At 39.9% G+C, this 17,522-nt stretch overlaps 1 protein-coding gene across 3 annotated transcripts in view; it reads right to left on the bottom strand.

Moving 5' to 3' along the window:
• The window catches only part of RFC1 (replication factor C subunit 1), a 76,312-nt gene that overhangs the window by 927 nt on the left and 57,863 nt on the right, over positions 1-17,522 (bottom strand). For all 3 annotated transcript variants that reach the window (XM_067531211.1, XM_067531208.1, XM_067531209.1), the window contains exons 10-24: positions 17,137-17,244; positions 16,240-16,419; positions 14,488-14,592; positions 12,677-13,073; positions 11,662-11,771; positions 7,901-8,015; positions 7,292-7,380; positions 6,769-6,906; positions 6,203-6,298; positions 5,934-6,032; positions 5,089-5,243; positions 4,854-4,971; positions 2,412-2,557; positions 1,348-1,561; positions 715-906 (exon numbers count right to left, since the gene is read on the bottom strand). In XM_067531211.1, the coding sequence (XP_067387312.1) occupies positions 715-906; positions 1,348-1,561; positions 2,412-2,557; positions 4,854-4,971; positions 5,089-5,243; positions 5,934-6,032; positions 6,203-6,298; positions 6,769-6,906; positions 7,292-7,380; positions 7,901-8,015; positions 11,662-11,771; positions 12,677-13,073; positions 14,488-14,592; positions 16,240-16,419; positions 17,137-17,244 (2,262 nt within the window). The remainder of the gene's footprint in view (positions 1-714; positions 907-1,347; positions 1,562-2,411; positions 2,558-4,853; positions 4,972-5,088; positions 5,244-5,933; positions 6,033-6,202; positions 6,299-6,768; positions 6,907-7,291; positions 7,381-7,900; positions 8,016-11,661; positions 11,772-12,676; positions 13,074-14,487; positions 14,593-16,239; positions 16,420-17,136; positions 17,245-17,522) is intronic.

Here is a 17,522-nt window from a genome sequence, read left to right as displayed (position 1 = left end):
TGCATCCTTCAGTCCTTCCCACGAAGCTCCCTCTGCGCCACCTTTCCACTCCCTTCTATTTTAGGGACTCCCTGTATGCCCCATATCAGCCTATCTGCCAGGAGCGCTGGAGGTCATCCATCCTTCCCTCCCCCCAACTTTGTCTGGAAGATAAGTCATTCAGGAGGGCAACATATTAAACTGTTTGGGGACAATCAGCAAAGCTGAGATGTACTGCTGGCACCAGCTCTTCCTTTGATCTATAGACAGTTGGAGCTGATTGAAGGTGCTGGCTCTGGTAACCAGACCCAAGCTCTGCAAGTCCCCCTTTTGCCTTTCCAATTTTCACTAAAATTTGTAAGGGTCTGCCCTATTGATACCTGAAATTATGGAACTGATCAAATGAAGCGTTCAATTGCATTACAAACAGAAGCACCATCAAGCTGAATGTAGGGCCCCACCTCACTCAGCCAATTATCTGTCTACTACTTGAACACTGGACAACAAACAGTGTTCCAGCCAAAATGCTAAACCTAGTATCAGAAAATGCCACCATGTTTGTTCTACATCTCATCTTGTTGAAGTCAGATAACCCAGCAAACTGGAAAGAAAGGGGGATGCTTTATACAGGCTAGCCCCTAGGGCAGTCAGCCTGGGAAAGATGGTCAGACTCCAACAGGAGACAGATGGATTTCATTGGTCTTATGCTACAGTACGATTAGCTGAAAGTATTACCTTGATCATTGCATCACTTTCAATAGTATCTTGCTCATCCTCATCAGGCTGGAAATCATCAGCATTCAACTCTTCATTCAGTTCTGAAGCCAACTCAGACCCTGGCTGCCGTTTAGATGTCTTTACTACATGCAGCGCATAGGGTGTCAAATGTGCTTCTTTGTTATAGGCACGTGTAAAAGCTGCTTTAACCTGTTCAGGGTTGAGGAGAGACACTATAAGCACTAGATTGAAGACTTTTGACTAACCAAGCTGTCATCTGTCCAAGGACTCCACCGGGGAAAAGTGTGTGTATACCTAACATATGCAGAGAAGGGGATAGTTAGCAGAGCAAGGAGTGTGGGAAGTACACAGGGGGACGTGTCTAAAATACATACTGGGGGGGCCTAATCTGAATTTCTTCTTTGAAATCCAGTCACTTGGCTACTAAATATTTGAAAGCATATTTATAGCTGAGCTTTCAAAATTGTAACTGGTAGGCAGCAGAAGTGGTAACCTGCTTCAGCCATCCATCTCCTGTGGTCCCAATGCCACTTCACAGTGAGTGCTATTCTATGTTTTATTCATAAGGCCAAAGAGTTGCCAGACAGTTATAGAAGGCGGCACTAGCGGAACGTAAGCAGTGAATTTTACCTTGGGGTCCAGTTTAGAAAAGGGACTAGGTTTGCCTCCCCAGCTGGATATTTCCATGGTATTTTCAACATCTTCTCTCATCAAGCAGTACGAGTCCATGAACGCTATAGCATCCTGTACACCTTCTGCTCCTAAGCTTGCCAAGGGTCTAACAAGTGCATCCCGCAAATATGACAAATAGTCCATGTTTACGGCTCTCTTGCTGGTGTGGGTTCTTTGCCAAATGAAGAGAGATTGCGTTAAACAGGATTTCCTTAAAGCTCCTTCCTAAAGGTCAGCTCCCGATGCAAATCAAAGTATACCCTCATGAGTAGGCTCTTGCCATGTTAAGAAACAGCTCTGTGTAGGACCACCACCGTGCAGGCTGCATTTCTGCATGGAGCCACCAGTTCCAAATAATTAAAAATGCCCCGATGCAAGATATCCAGACTGTGGCTCTGGCCAGACTGTCATTCACAGTGGACTAGCTAATGAGTGGCATCCCACAGCAAAATTAAGTAGGAAATTAGGTCAAACTACAGGGGCTTAAAAAATAAATAAAAAAAAAAACAACCCACCTCAAACTATTTTTAATGGCTGATTTTACAAAAATTGCTTTATAGTTTGCCTACTGACCTCCTTAGTGCTAACCTAATGTTACTGGTAGCCTGTGGCTAAGCTCTTGGAATGCTGTCACTGCACATGTATCAGTGTCCTTATCCCCTCTCTAATTGACCTTTTAGTATTAACTTTAAAGGGAGGGGCCTATAGCAAATAGAGGCATTTCCACTTCCCATATATTTGGCTCTGGCTCTTTCACTCCCAGCGTTACCTTCTCTCCCAAACCCCATTTAGTCCTGTCCCTAAATCCACTGGGATCTCCTTTCTCATTGGTGCCCTCTTTCCTGTTATGAGACATCTGTCTCATTTCTCACCTCACTTGCTGCTCTCCAGAACCCAGTTCCTCCTAACTGCAGCAAGAGACAATGTTCTAAAAGAGAGCTGAGTTACATTAACTACCAGTAAGAATAAACAACATCCCACGCTAGCGTACACTGGGAAGCACAGAGGGAGGTCCACATTACCTGAGACTCATGTGCATTGCCAGTTCTTGAACAATCCGGTCGTGTCTGCCTGTGGATGATAATTTCCCCAGCCACCCTGGAAAGTTAGGAAACTGTGACATATACCCTCTCATCAGCTCCCCAGGGAGAACACTGGAATAAATGGCCTGAAAAGGGAAATACATGTGAAAATCAGTTCAGAAGTAAATGTTTAACATTGGAACCAGGATTTCCTGATGTGACACACAGAAAATACGAATTGTGCTAAGGCAATAGTGGTGTGATGTAGAAGTTAAAGATAGAGAAGACCTATACAAATATAGGGTACGTCTACATTGCAATAAAAGATCCACTGCTGCCTCAGGCTGGAGCCTGGGTTCTGAGATTCTGCAAGAGGGAAGCCTTGACTCTTGGCCAATCCAGAACCCCGACACTGCAACTTTTAGCCATACAGCCCAAACCCACTGACAGTGCCATGGGTTATTTATCATAGTGTAGACATACCATAGGGGATCTGTAAGGCTGTGGAATAATCTCCTCTGAGAAGTGGTGGAGGCCATGTAATAAATTCAAATGCCAGAAGGACCATTGTGATCATCTGTTCTGACCTCCTGCATAACACAGGCCCACTGATCTTCCCCAAAATAATTCCTGTTTGAACTAGAACATATTTTAGAAAAATAATCTTGATTTTAAAATTGCCAGTTATGAAGAATCCCTGGATACAGGGAGAGCTAGGCTGACACAGCAATAGAAAACAATGACAAGGTGGAGACAATGTTACCTTATTAGGTCTTTTTCATCTTTAATTTCTAAAATGCACCATATCTACCAAAAGAAAAATCACAGATCTTTTCTTATTCTAAACATTATTAGGGCCAGCATCCTGTCAATAGTAAATCGGAATGACTAGTTTAATCCTTGTAAGTCCGTACGTTTCTAGAAGCGCAAAAAGTTCAGCATTCCTTCCAAAGGAAATGCGTATGTCCTAGTATACTTATTGCTCTTAAGTGGTTCAAATACCTGCTGTGCCAGCCATCAGCACAGCTGATTGTGCACCGCACCACTCCTATCCCTTGGCCTGAGGGACACGAACCCCACAGCATAGGCACTGCAGATTTCAGAAGTGTTTTCAGTCATATGGTTAAAATTGAAACACAGCTACTGACACATTGCATAGAAAAAGCATCATAGATGGGATATGGTGTCTCAGAATGGGATAAATTAAAAACCTGATGGACCAGGTCTGGAGCTGACATCTTAGTCCACTAAACTGTCACAGGCTTTGGTACAGAGGCAGGCCATTCCAGTTGTTTCTGGCTCAGCTGCCTTCAGAGCATCTCCTGAAAGGAATGTCCAGACACATAATTGACGGTCTCTGTGGGCAAGTTAGGCACCTTATAGGTGCCGTAGGCTCAGGAACAATAGCTAGACACGATGTACAGCTTTTAAACCTCTTTTGGGGTTTCAGCCTGGGACCAGCCTCAGCACCAAACTGAGTGCTTAAAGACCCAAAGAAACCAAAATCACTATTCTAAAACTGAACTACTTAATGAGTTTGGGCACCACACCAGCCTAAAGGTGGTGACAAACACTGTGGGTCCCATCTGCTCTCTGTAGTGAAGGGCCTGAAGTGGCTGACAGGAATAAATTCCTTTATATGTACAGCCTTGGCCACCAAACATTTAGCATGTTGAGGGGGCACCCGTGCAGCGCCCAATGGACGTAGCTTTCTGTGATCTTGACACCAGGGGTGTGATCCCACAAGCAGAAATGCAGGAAGTGTTGAAGAATATAGTGTTTGTCAAAGTTTGCGTGAAGGACGGGGACAAAAACACTACAGAGGATTGACCAAGGGGGCATGGACTGATCTCCAGATTGTCAGCTTTAATTTCAAAACAAAGTCTAGCAAAGAAAACTTTCAAAATGTGATGAGTGTAACCAATGAAGAGGTGCCTGCCTGAGTTTACAAAGAGTCTGACAATACTTGGGAGATCTGAATTGTCCCATTCATGTCAATGAATACTAACTTAGATGCCAATAATATTTTAAATGTGAACACTCCTTTTCCCCAAGAGAGTGTGTGTATAGTGGTGGTGGACTAGCCAAGGGAGATGGAGGGGACACAGATGATGTTAAAGACCTATCCATCTTAATTTTCTTCAATATGTGACGGTTGTAGGGGATATGCAGTCGGTTTTACTTTCCTGAAAAGAGGCTCAAGCTTTTAGAAGTTTGGGAAATGCTGTATGCTCTGGAACTGTATTAATACAGGAGATGGTTTTTGGTCATATGAACATGGGAAATGTTATAGTCAAAATGGCAGAATCTATCATTTGATCTGAAGAACAATGTAATTGTATGAACTATATGTTCTGTAATAAACCAGGACAACAATTTCAAGTGGTCTGGTACCTGGGACATTCTTACATTTTCTGTGAGAAATGAATGAAGGGTTTTTACCTGTGTAGGCAGAAGGGTCCAGTTTTGCTTACTGCGAATCTGCCTGTCGACTAGATCACCATCAGATATACTGTCTGCTGCTCTGCTCAGTAGCATCAAGTGCTTTTTCATGTTACCCCTGGAAAACAATAGTTGTCCATATTATTACAGGAACCTCCAAATAGTTTTTACTCACTCACTCTCTGCTTCCTTTACCTCCTCCCCGTTCCACTATTTGTGACATGGGACAACTCACCCAGCAGCAACAGGTTTCACATGTACATAGTTCTCCTGGACAAAGAGGGGTGCTAGAGAGTAATCATGGAAGAATAGGTCAGATTTGTCTATAAGAGACATGTGAGCAGTTTCCTCTCCAGCAACAAAAACCTTCCTGACGACATCAAAGGGGCCCTAAAAATAAAGGCATTTTTGAAAGCAAGCTGAACATACATCAACAGGTGTTGTATCTTCTAGTAGATGAGGACAGGAAGTAACTGGTGATAGCCCATCGCTATGTCTAGACTCTAACATAAAACTCTGCACTGCTATAAATCCTTCTATCCAAAAACACTGACGTGCTTTACGGACATTAACACTTGAGCTTCAACATTTCTGCAAGGTAGGTTGAGGTAAATAATTGTGCCGTTATACGAGAGTATGAATGATGGTCAAGAGTAGAAAGGAGTGAGCTCCATAATCTTTAACCTTCAGGAAGCTGCCAGGTTAGTCCTTTTCTTTTAAAAACAACTATCCTGCTTGGCCTACTTCATCTAAAATATTTTAGCCTTGCACAGGTAAATTAGATCTGCACAGTGAGACCCATAACAGACTTCAAGGAGCAATCTGCTCTTCACTCGTTCTGGGAAAAAAACTCTACTTGATTTTTGTTTGGTTTTTACTCTTCAGTTATGGCAGCAAAACTTTAACAAATAGGTGGGTCTGGTGCATACTCAAAACACTTTAAGTAGCTGACTACCTCTATATTTTGACTACTAGTATTTTATTTCTATTGTTGAACTCCGTCAGTAGTACTTATAAGCACCTTCTGCTTACTAGGAACATATCTATTAGCGGCTAATCCAAGATGTACACTCCCCTTACCAGTTTGATATCCTTTTTGGCTTTGCTGGCATCAGCTTTGGCCTCATCATAGGTCAGTGATTTATTTTTTGTACACCACATATTAAGATTATGTAAAACCTGGGAACAAACAAAATAGACAGTTTATGTGTAGCTAAGGACAAAAACATCAGCAGAAAATCTGATCTCTAAGCAAAAACAGCAATCAACAGTGTTCATGTGCTACAGTGCAAGCCTGTAAGCTTGCAAGCAATGCAGGCTACCAAGATTGGTACAGGTTTATAACTGACCTGCCTAATGTCCTGATTTGCTGCCAGAATTATCTCATTCATAGCTGGTGGGGGTATCTTTATCCCTTCTTTAAATGCAATAGACATCATGGCGCCCTGTAATGAGCAAAATATTTGAAAGAGAAAAGAATCTTGAGTATTTTTGTACATATAACACAGTTAAAATACAATAAAAAAAATGATGGGCTAAATATGCACATTACAATTATTTTATTTCATTTCACGTTAAGTATGATTTTTTTTCTTTTATTTATTTTTTTAAAGCAGCCCTCTTTCACATATCCATATCTATTACCCATTGCTACCTTTACTTTGGCACTTATCTTTTTTGAAAAATGAGGCCACTTTTTTTGGTGCCTAACTACGCATCCACTTTTTAAAATGTGCAATAGCCAACAAGATCTTTCCCCCCAAACTATTGAAGTTAGTCAGAGTTATCTAATTTTTAACCTTAGGTGTTGATGAAGGTTTCTATTTATATCAGTGACTTGTTAATTAAAAAATAAGTCCCTGTAGCAAACTTGCTGCATTCAACGCAATGAACATCCTAATGTCATTATTCCTACCTTAATCTGTTCTAGCCGAGGTCTCTGAAAGCGAAGATCAAAACAGTAATGGACCAGAGAACGAATCTTGGGATGGTTCCGATCATTACACATACAGATGATAGGAATCTTTGTATGTTTGATCAGACCAATTAACTCCTGCAATTTAAACATGTTTACAGCACAAATGTTAAAGTCCTCATATACCACACACATCAAAAACTATTAGAATTTGTTAGTTTAAGAATCTCATGAGTCAATACTTGGGCCAAATCCTCAGATGGTGTAAAGTGGCATAGCTCTATTGCTTTAATGGAGTTACATTACGGATCTGGTCCTTCTTTCCCCCAACTCTTTCATTTATCACTCTATTGAAATGTACAATGATTTCTACTGTCTCACAAACCATGAAGTTCAAGCAGCTTTTTCAGTACTTTAAATACTCATCTCTGTGATGAGGTTTATTATTATTTAGATTAACTACTTTACCCATATAATTGTTATTCACTTTACTAGTGACAGCAACAAATTGTAGGAGTTTCACCTGTATTCCTCCTCTGTCTTCATTGCCTGCCATTCCATCCACTTCATCCATGATCAATACATGTTTCATGCTAACTGAATTGGATGTTCCTAAAGAATTAAATAAGGATAACTGAAGTTGCATTGAAATACTTATTTCCCAAGGTTACAGAGGTGCTGCTCTTTACACAACTCTCTGCAGTTAAATCTATATCAAAGAAATGTTAATTTAATCTCCTGTTCTGCCACTTGCACATACAGTACACTCAAAAGACAACATGTTCAAACTCTAGTGCTGATTGGATATTGTAGAAATGACAAGAGTCCTATGCACTAAAAGAGCAACTGTAACTTCCACAACATGATTCAAAATGTCTTCCTAAAGTAATATTTAGGATTCACTCCGGGTCCATTGTTCTTGCATTAAGATGAATACATGAAGATTAATACATCTTTATACATTAAGATGAATACAGATGAGACTGATCCTACCAACTACTGAGCACACCCAGTGAATGCCATGGAAGGAGGGTATAGTTACTTCACTTCAGTTGGAGTAGAGGTGTTCAGTTCTGCACATAATTGGGTCCTATCTAAAAAGCAACAAAAGATCACCACACATTCCACATACCGGAACAGAAGTCTTTCATGCTGGTGTTATTTAGAGATTCAGCAACCACGTCCTTCAAACTGTTCTTACTGCGAGTGTCACTGGCATTCAGTTCCACATAGCTGTGCCCCAGTTCCTAATCCCAATATGAACCAAGCAGAACAATTAGAATACAAATCAGGAAAAAAAAGAAACCACTCATCAGCAAAGATAGGAAGACCAGACATTACCAACTAAAATGATGTACAGCTTTGTAGTTCAATTCCCTTTTGTATTTTTCCTCCTTTCCTCTTGCATCCTAAATATTTCTAAGATCAATCATCATAAACAGAAACATGATATACTGCCGCACGGCAGAACAAATTTCACTACTGATCCAGTAATTTACTTCTAAAATTCCATAAATTTGGGGGTGGATAGGTCTTTTTCCAGTTTTACAAAACAGGGAGGTCACAGATTCAGCCACGAAAGAGGACTGAAGTTGCACATCAAGAACTCAGTTTAAACTAACAGAATACACAGTAAAAGTCTCAACTGAAGCAGAAGTCAAAGATTTTGTTTGGGATTTTCAAGGGGGCTAAGAGTTCCAGGTCTAACTCCTACTGGCTTTCAATAGGATTTGGGAGCCAAACTCCCTTAGGCCCCTTTGTGAATTAAGTCTGGGTTTTTTTAATTAGTATTTTTGAAAGATTTACAGTAAAAAAAAAAAAAAAGTGTGAAATCCTCATCCTCTCACACCACAAAACTAGACAGATCAGGCCAGAGTTTCTCCATCTTTTCAGCTTGTGATCCCCCACTGAAGCCAAAAACTGACCCCATTTCAGATACTATAAAAAGAGTAAAACATTATCAGTGATAACAACGTCTATATAATTAATGATCACTTAATTTTAAAAATAATTATAACTATGGAAGCTTATTTTAATAAACTACATAATTATGTTGATATAATAGGATTTTTAAATTTAATAAGAATTTATATAGAATCATAGCAGATTAGGGTTGGAAGGGACCTCAGGAGCTCATCTAGTCCAACCTCCTGCTCAAAACAGGACCAACCCCAACTAAATCATTCCAGCCAGGGCTTTGTCAAGTCGCACTTCAAAAACCTCTAAGGATGGAGATTCCACCACCTCCCTACGTAACCCATTCCAGTGCTTCACCACCCTCCTAGTGAAAGCTTTTCCTAATATTCCTATCCTCCCCCACTGCAACTTGAGACCATTGCTCCTCATTCTGTCATTTACCAACACTGAGAACAGCCTAATTCCCATCCTCCCTCGAACCGCCTTTCAAGTTGTTAAAGGCTGCTATCAAATCCCCCGTTTTTCTGCAGACTAAACAAGCCTAGTTCCCTCAGCTTCTCCTCATACATCATGTGCTCCAGCCCCCTAATAATTTTCATTGCCCTCCACTGGACTCTCTCCAATTTGTCCAATCCTTTCATGCGTCAGGGAGTAAGCTGGCCTTGGGGGCATTAGAAAGGAATTTTTCCATCACGCTCAGCGCAAATGGCTACTCGTGATAATTGTTTTTCACATTTCTTTGAAACATGATTCGATGAAGACACATAGTTAACTATTTAATTTCACTTGGACTTTGGATGTTTTAAGAGCCACCCAAAGCTGGACACAATACTCCAAATGTGGCCTCACCAGTGCCTAATAGAGGGGAATCATCACTTCCCTTGATCTGCTGGCAATGCTCCTACTAATGCAGCCCAATATGCTATTAGCCTTCTTGGCAATAAGAGTACCCTACTGACTCATGTCCAGCTTCTTGTCCACTGTAACCTCCTAGTCCTTTTCTGCAGAACTGCTGCCTAGCCAGTCGGTCCCCCGTCTGTAGCGGTGCATGGGATTCTTCCATCCTAAGTGCAGGACTCTGCGCTTGTCCTTGTTGAACCTCATCAGATTTTTTTTGGCCCAATCCTCCAATTTGTCTAGGTCATTCTATATCCTATCCCTACCCTTCAGGGTATCTACCACTCCCCCCAGCTTAGTGTCATCTGCAAACTTGCTGAGGATGCAACCACCCCATCCCTCCAGATCATTGATGAAGATGTTAAACAAAACCGATGCAGCACCGACCCTTGGGGCATTCCACTTGTTACCAGTTGCCAACTAGACAGCCATTGATCACTACCCATTGAGACCAATGATCTAGCCAGCTTTCTATCCATTTTATAGTCCATTCATCCAACCCATACTTCTTTAACTTGCTGAAAGAATACTGTGGGAGACTATCAAAAGATTTGTTAAAGTCAAGGTATATCACGTCCACTGCTTTCCCCACATCCGCAGAGCCAGTCATCTCATCATAGAAGGCAATCATGTTGGTCAGGCATGACTTGCCCTTGGTGAATCCATGCTGACTGTTCCTGATCACCTTCCTCTTTTCCAAGTGCCTCAAAATGGATTTCTTGAGGACCTGCTCCATGATTTTTCCAGGGAATGAGGTGTAGCTGACCAGTCTGTAATTCCATTGTTTCTCTTTCTTCCCTTTTTTGAAGATGGGCACTATATATGCTTTTCTCCAATCATTTGGGACCTCCCCAATCACCACAAGTTTTCAGAGATAATGGCCAATGGCTTTGTAATCACATCAGCCAACTCCCTCAGCACTCTCAGATGCATTGCATGTGGCCCCATGGACTTGTGCATGTCCAGCCTATCTAAATAGTCCTGAACCTGTTCTTTCAGCACTTGAGGGCTGCTCACCTCCTCCCCATTCCGTGCTGCCCAGTACAGCAGTCTGGGAGCTGACCTAGTCTCTAAAAACAGAGGCAAAAAAGCATTGACTACTTCAGCTTTTTCCATATCATCTGTCACTAGGCTGACTCCCCCATTCTGTAAGGGGCCCACACTTTCCCTGACCTCCTTCTTGTTGCTAACATACCTGTAGAAACCCTTCTGGTTACTCTTTACATCCCTTGCTAACTGCAACTCCAATTTTTGGAAGGTTTTGTCCTTCCTGATTTCACTCCTGCATGCCTGAGCAGTATTTTTATACTCCTCCCTAGTCATCTGTGCAAGGTTCCACTTCTTGTAAACTTCCTTTTTGTGTTTAATATAATTTCATTATTTCTTTGATTTACAATTGTAATAAAATTTTCAACACCTCGAAATCTCCTATCTCTCATGATCTGCCTGGGGGTCATAACCCACTAGTTGAGAAACATTATTATTAAACAAAAATTTGAGAGTAATTTTCAAAATTCAGCAAAAATTCAAACACAGTCTCAACTCTTCTCAGCTTCTTTCGTCTTCAACAATTCACTTAAAAGGAAATTTTGACACTGGGAAAGTGAAAAGGTTTAGGAGGAATACAAAAATATATCACTAAGCCTAATGTCATAGGATTTTCAAAAGCAATCAGAGATGACCTAACTCTGCTCCCAGTAACTTCAACTGAGATCTCCTACTAACTTCAATAGGAGCAGAGTTAAGCCTATGCTAAGAACTTTAGAAAATCCCATCCTCAACTGCTCAACATAGTGACGCTTATGTTCCTTTTCATAAACAGACAAGAGTGCACATACATGTCATTATCATTTGTCTACGTACTTACCCCATACTCATTACAAGAGTATCCTAGCACCTATACCATCACATAAGACCTTGACACTACAATCAGTTCTGCATGCGTGAGTGGACTCACCCATGCAAAGTCACAGTAGAGACACATCTGAATGTATCTTATTGCAAGTGCAAGATCAAGGCCTATATCCAATACTTGCATCTTCTCTCACATCCCAAAAACATGCAGGAACAAGCACTCACCTCACAAACTAGAGCAGCTGTGGTTGTTTTACCTACTCCTGGTGGACCTGACAGCAAAGCCGCTTTAAAATTAGTACCATCATCTCTGCCTCCAGATTTACCGAGTTTTGCTAGAAAAATAAAAGCAATTTTTATCTTATTATAATACATGGATGGTAGATAGTTATGTACTTTAAAAAACATACCTCAAAATATCAGACCTTAAAAAAAAAGCAAGCTCAATCTTTGGATATAAGAACAGTCTTTGGATATCAGAATAATGACTACAAATCTATACAACAGTCAATCACAGTACATGAACATTTGGAGAACTGTAGTTCAAATCATTTCAGTTTAACAGAATGTGTGATTGCAATCCTCGCTTTTAAGTATCAATAAATTGCACTGACCATCTTGCAGAGTCTTTCTAAAGTCAGAGATTATCCATAAAGCAATTTACTAGCCAGTGCCAGGATCTTGGCACTTCTTCCCCAGATGCACTGCAGCCACTAGAGTATATTAGCCTTCAGGACATGCTGCAAGGCCCACATTGCTAGTGGGGAAATGGGTGTTGGCTAGGGCTGGTCATGGTGGTGGGGCATTTTAAGGATGGGGAGGCGGCGTCTATTATATGTATGTTGAGGCTGGGTTGTTTTGATTTGTTCTGGAAGAAGTGGAGGGTCTATTTATTTAATGGCTGGGGATTTTTTTTAAAGTTTGTCATGGTCACTCAGACAACTGGATCAGCCCCTCAGTTTGTAAAAATCCAAACAAATAAAACACAAAACTGCAAACATTACAATGTAAATTTGGTGAATTGAAAATAATTATTTTACAGCTGCAGAAAGGTAAAACTGAGACTGAACACTTGCTGAAAATATAGCTTCCACTCTGGGACTTAAATCTGATTCCAGAATTCTACGGTTGCTTCCACTGTATAAAAGAGATATGAAGCGGAGCAGTGCAAACACCAGGAGTTCTACAAATTGAGAAACCTGCAAACAGCCAGAAAAATAGATATTAACTGCATAGTCACCATGTTTGTCCTCAGAAGTATTCTTGTGCCAGTTCTGGAGCCATCGTAATAATTTATTGGCACAGCTTTGATCCCCTTGCTGTCCAATTACTGTTTTAAGAGATGTGGGTTTATATTTATCAACCCACAGCAACCCATCTGCTCTGCCTTTGCTTATCTCAGGACCACAACTCTCTTCAGCCTTTGGGTCATGTTTCTTCTCCACAGCTTGTTGCTTGAAATCCAGACCTTTCTTAGCTTCAGTAATTTCTTTTTTTATAAATCTGAAGGTGCCTCCTTTTTTAGGAGTAGAGCTGCTTTTTTTAGGGTCAGTTTCTTTCTTAGCTAGGCTAATTTTTCTTTTTTCAGGCTCAGCTTTCTGTGGAGTCTTGTCCCATTTTGACTTTGCTTTCTTTGCCTTAAAAGTCAGGAGAGAGAAAGTGTAAAGGGAGAATAAATCCACTCGGGAAATACAGGCTAGTAGCGCACACAGCTAGACAGCCTTCAGATATGCAACAGCTTACATAGCAAGAGCTAACTGGAATTTTCCCCACCGCTCTGTGGAAAATTTTGTGAAAATGTTTATTTTCATTTTCATCAGAAATTTTCCAAAGAAAATTTAAAATATTCAGCAAAAAAATTAAAACATCAGTTTGGAAATAACATTGCAGTACCTCATGGGTCTTGTAGTCAGTCAGGGAGCCCAGTTCCAAGAGAGGGGCATCAGGCACCTGAACTGTAACTCTAATTATGCACCAGTCTCTTCTTCTGCCAAGCCATTATGGTGTATCACTTAGTCCCTGCTCATGGCACTTTGTGTAAGATGTAGTTTGAGGCTGGGGAATGCACCCCATGGAAGAGAAAAGGGCACCAAACTACAACTCCCATGAGGCATCACTGTGGCATTTCAAAATAGAAATGTTTTGGTTTTTTAACGAAAAGTCAAAATCCCCCATGGAAAATAAATATTTTCCATGAAAAAATAAGTTTACTCAAAAGCCAAAACATTTTAAAGCTATATACAGTTCCAAATGCAGTTATGTATGAGGCTGGCAAGCCCATTAGTGGATTACAACATGAACACAAAAAGAGTCTCAGCTTTAGACTTACATAAAAAAAAAATAGTACGATCATTATAGTTTAGCTGCTAGCCACATGAGAAATAGCAAGACCGGGTCTACATTCAGTTTGGAAATCATGTTAGTATCTCTAGAAAATTGTGAATACTGTTTGCCTGATCATTTTAGATTGAGCTTAATCACACCATAGAACAAATTTTATAGCATTCATTAAAATTAGTTTATTTAGATTAAGATTACTTAATGTTTGCATAGTGACAATGTAACAGCATTACATTACTGCTAAATTTATTAAATGCCATTTGCACTTAATTATTTTAAATTCAAATCAGATTTGAATTATGGCTTAATATCGCATAGTATCAATCATCTTCAATGTGACAGCATATAAATGTAAAATAATTGTGTAGATTTGCTAGAGCTATTCTGTTTTAAAGGATAAACAATTAATAAAATATATTCAATGTATTTGATTTCCACTGAATATACTCATTCCTCAGAGAGACAGCTCCACTAGAAGGAGTTTCAGAGTGTATTAAATAGGTTTAAAAAAAAAATCTGATCAAACCAAAGCAAAAGTGAAAAGGAAGTCTCCTTAGCCACAATAGAAAACTTGTATTTTCTCCTGAAGAGAGAGAGTGATGGAAATGTGCCTGGCTACATGAAGCCAGTCTGCCAAGAATGAAACACACATCCCCAACATATTAGCAAACAGTGCTTTAAGAAATAAAATTAAGTTTATTTTGTACAAACCTCTGCTTCAGCTGCTAATTCATATTTGGACTTTTTGCCTGGCATAGTTTGAATCAGATCAAACAGGCCATCCTCATCAATAATTTTTGTCCCTAAGGTTGATGCCTAGACCAGGAAGAACAATTAAGATTAGGTCAATTGCATTTACATAATTCACTTCTGTAAAGCAGTTTATGTAATGATTAAGTCTGGAAATACAAGCAACGTTAAAAAGGTGTCTACTCACATTACAGTTACAATTTTTAAAAAACAACAACAACAAATAGCCTATAACTGACACAAATGTGGCAATAGGGGAGAGATTAGGGTATGTGTGGTTGTGTCTAGGTATGGGAGGTGTCCTAAGCAGTAATATCAAAATAAATTGTACATTACAGTAAGATATTTAAATTATTTATAGTCACAGTATAAAATAGTGACATTTGAAAAAAATTTCCTGAAACTAGTTTACATACCTGGAAGCTTTTTTTTTAATTTCCTAGAAAAATGTACTTTTAAATATCCATTCCAAGTGGCAGTAAGACACTTCAGAGAACAGTCTGGCAGGACTGATTAATTTACTCCTTCAGATTCATTTCTTGCCTCACTACACCCCTTCACTGCACATTAATCAGAACTACCCAATATAGATTCAAATCTTATTGCTCACTTAATGTCTTCAGTACTGAATGTAAAGATGTTTAATCATGACTAAAGCCTTTAATATTAAATACTGTGTTGTACATACATGAACGGAAGCACCACTATAATTTAGTGCTACTGTCAACTTCGGGCCTATTCCTGCTCTCACATACAGAAGAGAGTGCACTACATCAGATATACTGTCTGTACATATCCATGTATGGCTGAGCCCTCAGACTTCCATCAAAATTGAAGCTACCGGTAGAAAAGAAGGAAGTCAGTACAAAGAAAATCTATTAATAAACACCATTTTTTTTCCTTTTAGAAAAATGACTTAGTAGTCCTTCCTCCCCCCCTCTCCCCCCCAAGAATATGCTTTTTGGGGGCAAATTGTCTGGTTTTAGAAGGGAGGGGTAATGACAGTACATTTACATATGCATACCATGTTTTAGAATGGAGAGGAGTTAAGCAGCAATGTTGACACAAGAATAACTGGATATAAATCCGCCATCAACAAGTTTAGGCTTGAAATTAGACGAAAGTTTCTAACCATCAGAGAAGTGAATTTCCAGAACAGCTTAACAGGCTTCAAGACTGTAATTGATAAGTTTATGGAGGGGATGGTATAAAACTGCCTACAATGGCATGTAGCTGATCTGCGACTGCTACTAGTAAATATCCCCATACCCAGTGATGGGACACTAGATGGGTAGGGCTCTGAGTTACTACAGATAATTCTTTCCCAGATGTCTGGCTGGTGGGTCTTGCCAAAATGCTTAGGGTCCAACTGATTGCAATATTTGGGGTCAGGAAGGAATCTCCCCCCAGGTCAGATTGGCAGAGACCCTCAGGGTTTTCATCTTCCTCTGCAGCATGGGACACGGGTCACTTGCAGGTTTAAACTAGTGTAAATGGTGGGTTCTCTGTAACCTGAAATTTTTAAATCATGATTTGAAGTCTTTGGTAATTCAGTTAGAGATTATACGTCTATTAATGGAGTGGGAGGGCCAGGTTCTGTGGCCTGCAGTGTGCAGGAGGTCAGACTAGATGAGCGTGATGGTCCCTTCTGGCCTTAAAGTCTGAGAGTCAATTAACTCATTTCATTCTTGAATCATGCATAGTAGCACTTACCTTCTCGCATTTAGATTGGCCACAGTCACGCCCCATAATAAGATAGTTTGTCTTCTTGCTGACATTACCGGTTACTTTTCCTCCATAACGCTCAATTAAAGATTTGGCCTCATCTCGTTCAATAGATTCCAGGACTCCTGTAATTACGAACGTCATGCCCTCCAAGCAGTTTTCAGCTCCCTAAGAATCAAAATATTGCAGTGAGCAAGTATCACTTGATGCACTTACAGTAAAATGTCTCCCCATTACAAAAACAATTTCAATCCCTTGGTTTGTCAAGTACTATTTAGTTAGCTGAGATGGTCAACAGTCAAAAATAATTGAACTGATAGTGAGAGACAGAACTGCTGGCACTTTAAGCTAAAATTGAGTGGGGAAATTTTAATGTTATAGGCATCAATATCCTGTGCTTCAAGCACTGCAAACCACTGACAGTCACTTTTTTCCAACAGCAGAACAGTAGTTTTCACTATAAATATTAAAAACCCCAATGTATAAATCAATTATACAAAGGGTTTCCAGTCTGACATTTTAGTTTCTTAATTTATGCTGTTTATTTCTCTTTTATTTAAGGGAAGGAGTTTAAAAAAAAAAAAGGGGGGGGGGAGGGGTCTTTTACTTGGATCAAAACAATTGCCTCGCTCCAAAATCCCACAATCTTGAGAATGAGCTCAACAGCATGAGAGAACTGTAGAACTTAACAAGCCATTTTCACAAGCATTTTTCAACACTACAAAAATTGCAATTTCTAGTTCATATTCTACAGATTAGAAATCGGTTCTCAAATATTTCTTAATTGGGGTTTATCAGGTAATTTATATTTGGAGGGCCCTTGATATACACCAATATTATACACACAAAACGCTGTAATTCTTCTGCAGCCAAACTGGGACTTACTTGTGGTATCTCTTTGGAACCTAGTGCCTTTGGACCCTCTCGATTAAGGAAGCTTCGATATGCCTGGTAGTTGACTCGTTTCTTTTCAGAGTCCTCAGGACTGACAGACTTTGAAAGAAGAAATTTACTATAAGCAAGGAAACTCTCAAACTCAGGCTTTATTTTCTTTAAAGTTCCCAACGACCTTTCTGTGCATTAAAGGAGAAGCAAATCCAAGCGCTCATTTTAAAGTGCTGACATGTAACTAGCAGCAACACTGGTCTATGCAAAAGAAAAATAACTCTACAATACTGCAGCACACCTCTTTAAAAGTTGAAAAGAAAATGTTCACTGTTTATATTAAGGCTTGTCTACACATGGAGTTATTAGTGAATAGCTATCTGCTT

The sequence above is a fragment of the Emydura macquarii genome, unplaced genomic scaffold (genome assembly GCF_026122565.2).
Source record: "Emydura macquarii macquarii isolate MOO-44397 ecotype Brisbane River unplaced genomic scaffold, CSIRO-AGI_Emac_v2 contig_3128, whole genome shotgun sequence".
NCBI lineage: Eukaryota > Metazoa > Chordata > Testudines > Chelidae > Emydura > Emydura macquarii.
This window is presented reverse-complemented; position numbering and strand designations above follow the sequence as displayed.